This window comes from Meles meles, chromosome 8, assembly GCF_922984935.1.
Source record: "Meles meles chromosome 8, mMelMel3.1 paternal haplotype, whole genome shotgun sequence".
NCBI lineage: Eukaryota > Metazoa > Chordata > Mammalia > Carnivora > Mustelidae > Meles > Meles meles.
In genome coordinates this window covers 74690186-74702845 of record NC_060073.1, presented here as the reverse complement: position 1 = coordinate 74702845, position 12660 = coordinate 74690186, and the positions used below count along the sequence as shown (strand labels likewise).

The 12660-nt window shown below is 42.4% G+C and overlaps 1 protein-coding gene across 1 annotated transcript in view; it reads left to right on the top strand.

The window, feature by feature from the left end:
• CTSC (cathepsin C) overlaps nt 1–12093 on the top strand; it is a 35981-nt gene extending 23888 nt beyond the window's left edge. The window contains exons 4-7 of the mRNA XM_046015754.1: nt 510–665; nt 5040–5155; nt 9418–9549; nt 11083–12093. Of these exons, the coding sequence (XP_045871710.1) occupies nt 510–665; nt 5040–5155; nt 9418–9549; nt 11083–11585 (907 nt within the window). The 3' untranslated portion in view covers nt 11586–12093. The remainder of the gene's footprint in view (nt 1–509; nt 666–5039; nt 5156–9417; nt 9550–11082) is intronic.
• The last annotated feature ends 567 nt before the right edge of the window (nt 12094–12660 follow it).

The following is a 12660-nucleotide window of genomic DNA, read 5'->3' as shown; positions in this document are numbered from 1 at the left end:
GTCATGATCCTGGGGTCCTGGGATCGAGCCCCAAGTCGGGCTCCCCATGATTCTCCCTGCCCCTCTGCTCCTGTTTGTGTTCCCTCTCTCACTGTCTCTCTGTGTCAAATAAATAAATAAAATATTTTTTTAAAGAATAATTCAGGGATCCTTAATAGTTCAGTTTTTGTTTTCTGAAATTCGATTATTTTATCTGATCATTTCAGTTTATCTAAATTTTGTGTTCTGAATATGTGATGTTTGACTATACCATTGACTGCTATGGAAATTCAGTATCATATTTCTCTCTCTGCAATGAGGTGCACTTAGCTTATGGATTTTTATACTAAAAATATAAAATAAAGATTATTTTATAGATTTGAATAAAGTGGTCCAGGTACATTACCAAAAAAAAAAAAAAAGATGATTACACTTTCCACTTAGGTCCAGAGCATAAGGGTACCTCTTTTAAGGGAGTCTAATTACATCAATAAGGAGGATAACTGAGGCTACCTTATTTTTGTTGGCAGCTCTCATAGGCTCTACAAGTATAACGATGAGTTTGTGAAAGCGATCAATACCATGCAGAAGTCTTGGATTGCAACCAGATACATGGAATATGAGACACTGACCCTGAGAGACATGATGAAGAGAGGCGGTGGCCGGAGTGGCTGGAGAATGCCCAGGTAATAAAGCATATATCCCTGTATCGCTAATGAAGGTATTTGTATTGAAGGCCACCCTCCCTTTCAGCCTGCTCTCCTTGGTTTGCCCACCATTCTATTGGCGGTGGGAGCCTAAACTTTTTATGTTATCTTTGTTCTGTCTCCCTCTCCTTTCCATAGGTCTTCTGGTGCTCTCCGAGTCCTATTTATGGGTCTTGCTTTCACAACATCTGCCACTTCCATCACTCCCTGGCCATTTTCTACATGCTGGTGTAGGGTTTGATCATTTCTCTGCTGCATTATGATCAGCCTCCCACCCCTGTCTCTCTAGTGCTGTCTCTTAAGTCTCTTTCCCTCCCAGGCCCCATTCTCAGCGATTCTCTGAAATGCCAGTCACATCTTCCTGTATCCACCTATGGTTGCATCATTACCTGTTATCTCATAATACATTTACTGGTAACCAAAGCCATCTAAATGTGACCATGCTTGTATTTAGTACCATGGCCCGTTTTCAAACAATATGACACACAATTACCAAAATCTTTGCTTTCAAGTTACCTCCATTCATGCTGCTCCCTTTGCTTCAAGTATCCCTCACCTAGCCTACAAAACTCAGATTTGTCAGCTATAAAAATCTCAAAACCTCTTTGTTAAAGGTCCAGCAAAAAAATTGCTTCCTCTATCTCAGTTTATCTCTACTAACTACCCTCAGCCAAATGTGACACTTCCCATCTTTAGCTTACACACCCCATAGCTTGCTTCTTACTTAAGGAGATTGGGTCAAATATACTTTGAATTTATAAAGTCAGGAATTTGGCAGATTTTTAAAAATTTCCTCCAAACTATATATACCATAATATATGGTCCCTTAACATGGGTTAAATGGCCAAGGATATTCCTGTGATGCCATGCTTTGTTCCGGGAGAAATTGGTATAACTATAGGGCAGAGAACTGGAAACCAATAGGGAGGCAGTGGGACTCAGTAAATTGTGTAAGTAGGTTATTTTCTCTCTTAGTATGTTGAAACATTCTCCAGATTTCAGAGAATACAATGATTATTTCCTTAATATCTATAGAGTTTTTGGTTCAGATTTCACTTGAACAGGCCACTGATTGGTTAATTAACTAAAATGCATTTCTAACTTTTTCATCTGCAGACTAATAATCCTAACACACTGACATTTTTCAACTACAAGGCTATATGGAGAATTTTCCTATCACGACTGATAGCATTCTCTCATTATTCTGCCCCTTTCTCAAAAGAATCTCATACAATATTAAAGTGTGTTCTAAGGAATTTCTAGTCCATGAGACACTCTGGTTAATGGAAATTAGGGAAGGGAGCACGCTGTGTCCCTTCTCAGATTTGCTAAAGTGACAGAGTTCTACTGTGCATGTGTGAGACAGGAAGTCGAGAACTTATCAGTGAAAATCCAAAGGAGCGTGAGAGGAAGAGGTGTCAGCATTTGAGCCTATGGGTCCCAGAGCTCACGTGATAGATCTGAGCCTCAGACACGATTGCGTGGCCATGCCTCATGGGCCATGCTGCTTTTATGTTGGATGATTCTATCCCTCCACCCAACCATCTTTGTTTTAGAGAAAGGCTAGCTTTCTGCAGGGCTGCTTTTAAGGCTGATGCTCCATTCAGAAGTTTAAAGGTAGGAGGTAGAACTGAGTGAAATGGGAAATACCAAAGCAGACATTGTGGTCTCGCTACTTGGTTTTCGGTAGCATTTTTGTACATGAATTTGTTCTTTTAGAAGAATCTAGTGACATAATAGAATCTCTCAGAGATTCTTTTTTTTTTTTTCAAGATTTTATTTATTTGTTTGACAGACAGAGATCACAAGTAGGCAGAGAGGCAGGCAGAGAGAGAGAGGGGGAAGCAGGCTCCCCGCTGAGCAGAGAGCCTGATGCGGGACTCGATCGCAGGACCCTGGGATCATGACCTGAGCTGAAGGCAGAGGCTTTAACCCACTGAACCACCCAGACGCCCCTCTCTCAGAGATTCTTAACTTGAGGTTTACAGAGTCATTGAGACTGCCAGAAGTGTAGAATAATGTATTGGGTGTGGTCATCTCCTGAGTTCCAAGCTTTCACCAAATTCTTAAGGAATCTAGACCCAAAGGAAGAGCCTGTAATGTGTAGTGCACCAGTAATGTTGGCAGTCTTCCTGTCTCACCAGTTCCTCTTTCACTCTTCATTTTCACATCATTGAGATCGATTGTTACATTGTTGGTTTTGTCTGTCTGTACCTTGACAGGCAAACACCCAGCCTTATAGGATGTCAGGAAGAAGCAAGTTAACATTTGAGTGCCTGCTTTGGGCCAGATGGTCAGTGAAATAAATGTATCTGCATCATGTTTAGTCCTGTTTCTGACATGGATGATGATAGTGGTAGTTACCATCATAAGAGCTTACTCTATTAAGGATTTGCAGAGACAGGAAGTGTTTTAAGCAATTGTTAATCATTACTACGTTGAGCTTTCATAATATCTTTTGAGGTACAGGGGATTATACCCATTTTAGTAGGAGTCAGTTGGAGTTTTGTGATGTTAAACTCTTTGACAAATGTCACACAGCTAGTAAGTGGTGAAATCACTTGTAGGAGGTCAGTATGACCCTAAGATACCTGCTCTGAAATTACATTTCGCTGCCAAACTTCTATTCCTTCTTTATCTTTCAAATTACATAGTTTATTCCTAAGTATATACAAGACAATTAGTTAATATCTGTTGATTGATCAGATCTTTTGGCCTCTCAGTGTGAAATCACAGAAACTATTTATTTCCTTCCAAAAGTAGTTCGTACGCTAATGTTTACTTATAAATCTTAAAGGAAGTATCCAAGATTCGTTTCTTGGTTTGATTTTTCCTCTGCCCTAATATATACAGTTTTCATGGTGCATAGCTTTTTTTATGTACCTTGGTTATTCCATGGGTACTATCCAAGTTGTATATTTTATGATATTACAACTTCTTTGTATTTGTGATTGTGATTGCTCTGTTTCATGTCTCTTAATGCTGACCTTCACACGGTCGAAGACCATCTCATGTTCATCTCTGTGTCACATACAGCTTCCAGCAGTGTCCCGGCTTAGTTAATATTTTAGTGAAAAGTTGACATTTCTGTATGGAATGTGCTGTCTATTTTTAATAATTCTCAAGGTTATGATGGCTATTAATATGCGATTCTTTTTTCTCCCCATTTATTTCATCTCCCTTCCATTGTGTCCTAGCCTTGACTTACATACTCTCTCAAAGAAGCATGTGCGGAAGGGAGCTCCTTGGGAGTACTTACAGAGGACACAAAGAAGTCCAGAAATAATCTTTACCAGTGACTAAATTGGAATCTGGTCTAAAGTACAGGATAACCACTGAAAAGTTGAAATAGTGCAGTCTGGCAATGCCAAGTTGAATGAGAAATTCAAGTAGTTATAGTATCAGAAAGATACATATTATCAGGGTATAATAGTAGTGTCAACTAAAGAGTTGAAAGAGAAGAGCAGTGAGTTTTACTTGGGGTCTGGTGACCAGGGGCTGCTCTAGGAGCAGTCCTTAAGTTAGAAATCAGGGAAAAACCGCTAAAGGGATTTCTTCTAAGCAGTGGGCAATGGGCATTTTAGATAAAAGGAATAGCAGCACAAAGACATGGAACACTGAAGTCATTTAGCAGACTTGGAAAGCTCCCAAGAAATCTAGCATGTCGGGAGCTGGAATGCTGTTTGTCTTAAATTGCTAATATGGAGAAGCTTGTAGGATGATTTTCTCATTTCCAGACAATGTGTCTATCTATTGTTCCAGGCAACTCTGCTTTTCGTGTCTTACTTTCCAACTACATTGTATAGGCTGCAGTTCGATACTGATGAAGCATTTTTGTCTGTTGTTGTTGGAGTTGGTCAGTCTACTTTATCCTTAGACCTCTAATTTCTGCGCTTGCTTCCCTTCTTGTCCACCTGCCTCATTGTCACTGCCAACCATCTCCTGAGTCAAACCTCGGTATTTCCTCTCTTTTCTCTGTATCCTTCAAAGGCCATCTTTAACTTCCCATGTGTCTACTCTCTTGGTCAAAATCTGTTTAAGAAAATGCAGTTATTTAAGCATACTAGAGTAGCATCTCCGTGATGTATAGAACCAGTGTCATTTCATAGAAGAAAGATAATAGATCCTGAAAAAGACACAGATAATAAAAGCCACTGACACAACTTAGTGGTGTAATTGATCCATTGCCTAATGGACATGTTGTGTAATGGAAACTCTCATGGGACAAGTGCTCTTTAGGCCTGAATCTAGATTCTAGGCAACCAGGTAGCTAAAGTCATGGAATGAAAGGTTAGGAAGTCATCCTCAAAGGAAAGACTCTATATTGAAGTCTGATGTGTATTTCCATCTCAGGCCCAAACCTGCACCGCTGACCGCTGACATAAATGAGAAGATGTTACGTTTGCCAGCATCGTGGGATTGGAGAAATGTTCATGGTACCAATTTTGTTAGTCCTGTTCGAAACCAAGGTAAAAAAAAAACCTGATTTTTCATTTATTCATTTGGAAATGTTTATTGAACATTTACTATGGGCCAGGCTCTTGGGTAGATTCAGGGCATACAGAGATGCAACAGGCATGATTCACTTTAGTAAAGAAATGGAACATACATGGCCAATGGCCACCTCTTCCTTTTGTATCGGTGACAGACCTGGATAATAGATAAGCTCTCCAGCAGAGCCCAGCATTCTTGGGCATCCTCCTCAAAATACGTTCTAGCTAGCTAATGAAATTAATCAATAAGAGGTAAGACAAACTCCTCTGCCCTCTCTCACAGGAGAAACTCATGTAGAAACAAAGGATTGCCTAGAGTTAAAATTGGTCTTCCTCCTACAAGTGGTTTGGTGGAATCCTTCTTTGCTACTTGTCTGCCCACTTTCCACCTCTCTCTGCCCCCCATCATTTAGTTTTAATTACTGTAAGAGCCCAGAAAAATGCATCCTTTAAATTTTTTTTTCTGGTAAAGTAGATTTTTTGAACTGTGTAAGGACATTTTTAATTCACTTTCTGTCAGAACATGACACATGATGGTAAGTATTAACCCCACTTCCTGAATGGAGGCTTTGCACAGCCCAGATTTACCAAAAGTATCACTCTTACTGCATTTTACCCATTATTTCTGGAAATTTAATCCAGTATGAATAGATTTAATAACTCTTCCTCTCTTAGTACTTGGTAGCAAATTATCCTGCTATCCTAAATTTTAGCCAACAATGACATGGAGGATCATTTATGCCATACTCAGGTTTATTGCTTCTCAGCTCATTTTGAAGATAATTATAGTATGCATGACTGATTTACTATAAAATAGATGTAGTATTTGTTGTCTAGAAACATTCTGATTAGTGTCTCCTGAGAGGATTATAAATTAATAACACCCAAAGATAAATTGTCCTTCCCCTTCCCTAGAAACTCAGTGATAATCAGCCCCTCTCACTTCTCAGCAATCACCACCAGCCCTTCAGTTCCATGCTCAGTGAGTTCTTGCCAAGTGTTCTGAGCGAGCGGAGCTTCAAGCAGGTCTTGGAGCCACCAGCCAGCCGCCATGTTCCTGTCCTACAGATGACATCAGAGATCTCCTCTCTTTGCTTTTGCTTCTACACATTCTTCTGGGACTCTTCTGCTCTAAAGAATATGTGGGTTCTGAAAATTCTCCCTTACCATTCCTTTCCCGGGGAGGGCTTTTTGGAAAGGGAGGTTAGAAAATGAGAGAACTTTGAAGGTAAATTGAGTAATGAATGGAACGTGAAATTAAAGGGATATTAAGAGAGGATTAAAATTTACTGTCATCAAGCATTCCCTATACCTCTCTGACAGGAAGGATTAAGTATATAATGTACGTCAAGTGTTGATTGTTGAAGGCCTGATGCATGGTTGCTTTTGCTGTATTACAGAGTATTTATAGAGCATCTAACATCTGTTAAGATTTTTTTTTTAATGGCTGGGGATATAAAGACTACTGTGGCATGGCTCTTGGCCTAGGGACTTGCCGTTTAGCAAGATCTGCAAGCAAAATACTAAAATACCAAAGGGTAACTACTTCACAGAGAGTTTTTAAAATTCATCGGGGGCATGGGAGATGGCCAAAAGAGAAGTTTAGTTCCACTTACTTCCCAAAAGATACAGCTGACTGGTGACAAGACAATAATCTGGGGAGGGGATGTTGCAGGGGGGCAGAAATTAGACTCTTTAAAGCCAAATTCTTTGACACGGGTTTTCTTGTAACTTGGCAAAAGCTGTTATCTCTGATGTCTCATATTGTTTGAGTGCTGTAAATACGGTTTTACAGACATGGGCAATTTTTAAAGGTTCCCCTTTTGACTTCCTTTTGGTTTTCTTTACTTAAGGTTGGGGAAAATATTAGTTATTTTCTCTTCTTAGAAACAGGACTACTTGGAAATTTCCACTGACTTTAGGAACACCAGCATTCTAGAACACTCAGAACTCAGAATTACCCAAGTTAAGGGAATTCACAACTTTTCTGTATTCAGAGAGTAAATCAAGATTAATGAAAAGAAGAAATCTTGGCAGGACAAATGAGGTCTCACCTTTACACTTGAAAGCAGCTTTAAGCACCAGCCATGTAGCTGGATTTCTTCCAAGTTTGAGAGGGAGGAGAAGCTAGGAAATTGGAAGGCTTGGACTTTCTGGGTTCTTCTCTGTGCTATGCTGTCTGTATTAACTATTGTATCTTCAAGAGAGAGGGGGAATGTCTCTCAGGTCATGTTAGTTAGGAAATGCAGTGTTTTCCTACTGTCTAAACTCTAGTTCATTTAAGCCTTGTTCTGAATACCATCTGTACCATTAGCACTGGAATGCAGAGACCTTAACCCTGTCTGTTCCATGCTGTTCATTTAACACACAAGATAAAGAAATGCCAGTTAGGTCCGGCGACTTGCTCAGGGCCACACGGTGAGTGACAGGCTGAGGATGGAGAAGACTCCCAACTCCTTCTTAGCTCAGTGTGTTCTCCGCTGTGGGAAGCTATAGCTGAACACACTTAAACCGTGTAAAAATAATATTACCTATTTGAGGTGGTGGAAATGTATTCACTACAGACCTCTGAATGGGTCAGAACCCCTTACTTTTTTTTTTTTTTTTAAGATTTTATTTATTTATTTTTATAGACAGAGATCACAAGTAGGCAGAAAGGCAGGCAGAGAAAGAGAGAGGAGGAATCCCCATGGATCAGAGAGCCCGATGTGGGGCCTGATCCCAGGACCCTGGGATCATGACCTGAGCAGAAGGCAGAGGCTTTACCCCACTGAGCCACCCAGGCTCCCCACTTCTCCCTTATTCTTTTTTAAGCTGTAATATTCTTTCTTTTTTTTTTATGATTTTATTCAGACAGAGATCACAAGTAGGCGGGGGTGGGGGGGAAGCAGGCTCCCTGCTGAGCAGAGAGCCCGATATGGGGCTCAATCGCAGGACTCTGAGATCATGACCTGAGCCAAAGGCAGAGGTTTTAATTCACTGAGCCACCCAGGTGCCCCTAAGCTGTAGTATTCTTAAGGGATAATAGACCTTTTAAAATCTGCATTCCAGCCTTGACTGAAGAGAGGCATTAATTTTCTTGGCAGTTGACACACTCTTCTGGGAACGTCACTGGCTTGAGGAAGGTCATCTCCTTACCTCATTCCCATGGTATCTCTGTTAACAGCATACTCAGTTCTTGGATGGACACATGGCCTAGCCCTCTCACAGTGCTAGATGGTCAGATGAGAAGAGTTCTGTGTTTAGTAGCAAGAGTGATTATTTCTGTGGCCGCCATGGCCCAGGAATGCCAGATGATCAAAATGGGGCCATTTCCAGATTCCTGGGATGTTACTTATTACAAGACTCATGAAAGGAACACTGGCTTTGTCAGTTTACTCTCGCTCATCTAGTTCTTGGACTAGAAAGTGGGGTCCCAAGGATAGTGTTACTTGGATAGTTCTAAAAACAAAATGTGCCAGTTAACTTTGGCCTATTTAGTGACAAGATGATGGGGAAGACAATGTGAAAATTCTTTAAAGTAGATGCAGACCTATAAACTGAAAAGAACACAGGCTGCATTAAGAGATTATATTGCATCTAAAAAGGCATCACTAGGGGCACCTGGGTGGCTCATTGATTAAGTGTCTGCCTTTGGCTCAGGTCATGATCCCAGGCTCCTGGGATCGAGCCCTGCATCGGGCTCTGTGCTCAGCAGAGAGTCTGCTTCTCCCTCCATCTCTGGCCCTCTCTGCCCTATGTGTGTGCTCATCGTGCTCTCTCTCAAATAAATAAATAAATCTTTAAAAAAGAAAAAGAAAATGCTGCTCTTGAGATACTGAAAAGCTCAGCTCACTTATATCCCTCCAAAGGGATCTCTCAACTGAGAGGCTCCATGTGCTGTAGACCTATATCATTTCTTCATTGTCAAGAATACTGTCAAATGCTTTGCAGAGACTAGGAGAGTGTTTTGGGTTTCATTTTGTTTTGTTTTGCCTCCTAAAATAGTCTCAAGGAAAGCCCCATGTCATAACATTTGACTTTAGGTGAAAAGCTGAGATCTTTATGTTTGCCTATGAGGTTAATTGTATTTGTCGATTGAATCGTCTGTATTGGACTGATCCTTATGAACAACAGCAGCAGCACTCGTTATAAATATATTACTGCATCTTTTGCCTCGGATTTGTAGATGTGTCCATGTTTCTTTGTAAGTGCTTCAGAGTTCCCTTAGGTTACATGTCTTTGCTTTTGATCACCAGCATCGTGTGGAAGCTGCTATGCATTTGCTTCAATGGGAATGCTGGAAGCGCGAATCCGTATATTAACCAACAACACACAGACCCCGATCTTGAGCCCTCAGGAGGTGGTCTCTTGCAGCCAGTATGCTCAAGGTGAATGTGGTATTTCAGGCTCTACTTACCTGGGTGTAGCTGGCCATGGTCAACAAAGGTAAAAGGATGGTGTGGCACAGAGCAGAGTGTCTACAGTCAGAGCGCCTGGGTGCAAGTTCTGGAGTTCAAGCCTTCTCACTTACTAACAAGTGCTTCTCATGGAATTCACTGCACCATTCAGCAAAATGTCAGTAGTTACTCTGTACTGAGTGCGCACCAGCTCTTCGCGGCGGTTTATGTACGTTATCCGACAACGCTCAAAACCCTGAGAAGTACACAGCCCGATTTATAGCCCTATTTACAGAGCTGGGACAGGTGTGAAGTTGTTCTATAACATTTTGAAGGCCACATAGATTCTAAATATTAGAGTTTCAGTTCCAACTAAACTTTCACTCTGAATCCGAATTCATACTACAGCCACGCTAACACTGGTTTCTCTCTGGGGGGAGAGACATGTGTGTACTTGGCTTCCAGAACAGGCCTCGGGTGACGATGTAGAAAGTCCAGCTGCCATTGATTTTTTTTTTTTAAAGATTTTATTTATTTATTTGATAGAGAGATCACAAGTAGGCAGAGAGGCAGGCAGAGACAGAGGGTAAGCAGGCTCCCTGCTGAGCAGAGAGCCCAATGCGGGGCTCGATCCCAGGACCCTGAGATCATGATCTGGGCTGAAGGCAGAGGCTTAACCCACTGAGCCACCCAGGCGCCCCCAGCTGCCATTGATTTAGAGCAAAACATTCTCACCGTAAAGTTTTCTGCTGTCACCCCCAGATTTGGCCACTAGAAAGTGAAACTGCTTAGAAATGATTCTTTGTCATTGGACCTTTTAGTCTTTCTGAAATATTTATAAAACACCACCAAGGTGACTTCTAGGCCCTGGGGACTGAGTATCAAAGACAGCCCTTACCCTCATGAAGCTTAGACTGAAGTGAGGAAGGTAGAAATTAATCAAAGGAACGTTGAAGAAAAAGTACAGGCTTATGGATGTGCATAATATGGCCAGGACTGGAGGAGGGTGATGGCAACCTGATTTAGACCTTCTTTGCAAGAGGCGGTCAGAGAAGACTTCCTTCAGGAAGAGCCATGTTATGATGTCTGGCTATTTAATAATGACAAGAGTGGCCAACTTTTCCTGATTTTACATGAAGTTAACTAGTTCATTCCCACAAGGAAAGTTCTCTTCCGATCTATATCTTACGGACAAGTCAACAGAGGGACAGAGAAGTGAAATTCTTCCACAGTTTAGGATTTGAACCTGCATGGTCAGGCTTCAGAGCCTCCCCACCTAAGCACTAGGCTATAGTTACTTCCACCCCAGGTGCCAGATAACTGTGTTCATGCGAGGGAGATGAGAGGACAGGTACTCACAGGGCTGTGGACCAGTGGACCAAGTAGCATTTAAGCTAAGAACAGCTCCGGAGTGTAACAGAATTAATGGAGTACAAAAGAAAGGGAAAAAAGGGGTGGGGGGGCATTTCTTCCGTGCCGCTCTCTAACGGAGGGGGGATAAGTGTGTGTGGTATTCCTCCTCAGGCTGTGAAGGTGGCTTCCCGTACCTCATCGCAGGAAAATACGCCCAAGACTTCGGGCTGGTGGAAGAGGCCTGCTTCCCCTACACGGCCGCGGATTCGCCGTGCAAACCCAAGAAGGACTGCCTCCGCTACTACTCGTCCGAGTACCACTACGTGGGCGGTTTCTACGGGGCCTGCAATGAGGCCCAGATGAAGCTCGAGCTGGTCCATCACGGGCCCATGGCCGTCGCTTTTCAAGTCTACGATGACTTCTTCCACTACCGCTCGGGGATCTATTACCACACGGGCCTGCGGGACCCTTTCAACCCCTTCGAGCTGACGAATCATGCAGTTTTGCTAGTGGGCTATGGCACCGACGCAGCCTCTGGCATGGATTACTGGATTGTTAAGAACAGCTGGGGCGCCAGCTGGGGGGAGAACGGGTACTTCCGGATCCGCAGAGGAACCGATGAGTGCGCCATTGAGAGCATCGCCATGGCCGCCACACCGGTTCCTCAGCTGTAGGGGGCGCTCGCGGCCCTCCCTGCTCACCACTGGCGGTGGGGGGAGGGGGTTCGTTCGTTCCCAGACGGGAGCCTCTTAGAGCAGCACTTGCAGGGATTCCAGGTAGATGCCTATGAAGATTGTTGCCTTTAAAATTAAAACTGCCTTTGATGTCAACTGACCTCTGGCCTACTTGACAGCTCTGCAGTTACAAAACGCGGGATTTTGTTAATCATTTGTAAGTCAAACATGTTACATTTTTTCCAAGCCTTTGTGAGAACACAGACTTACTTTCAAATTGTAAAAATCACAAGAGTAGGGCGCCTGGGTCCCTCGGTTGAGCGTCTGCCTTCGGTTCAGGTCATGATCTCAGGGTCCTGGAATCGAGCCCCAGGTTGGGCTCCACTCAGCAAGGATTATGCTTCTCCCTCTGCTTTCCTCCCCAGCCCCCATGACCCACACCCACCTTCCTGCTCAGGAGTACATGCGCGCTCTCTCTCTCTCTCAAATAAAATCTTTAAAATAAAAATCGCAAGAAAATATGGCAATGATTATTACATTTTTAAAAAGTTTTTTTGGTAAGTGTTCAGGTGATACAGATGACAGAATTTATATACATGCTTAACAGTTTTCAGCACTGACTGTTCAGTTAGACTCATGGTTATTACGTATGTAAGTACTTTAAAAACACAAAGAATGTGAGTGTATTTCAACTGAAAAAACAACAACAACTATGGACATTTATGCTAAGGAGTATACTCAAGTAATGACTGGTTAACCTAAAATTATCCCCTGGATATTTGATAAGCCAGAGGCCAAAGAGAGAAATGAGTTTTGATGAAACTGGGTTGGTTAAACTTTCTTTTGGCGTATTTTGCCTCTGGAAGTATTGGTCAGCCTTCACTGGGTGAGATTTACAGCCTCATTAGTGGGAAGTTAACAGTTTAGATTGGGACAGATCTTTGAGATCTCCAAGGGATATTTCACAGTGATGTGAAACCTCTTCGCTGAGTTAAACAGATGGCATCTATTAGAAATGATGTGACAGGGGCGCCTGGGTGGCTCAGTGGTTTAAGCCTCTGCCTTCGGCTCAGGT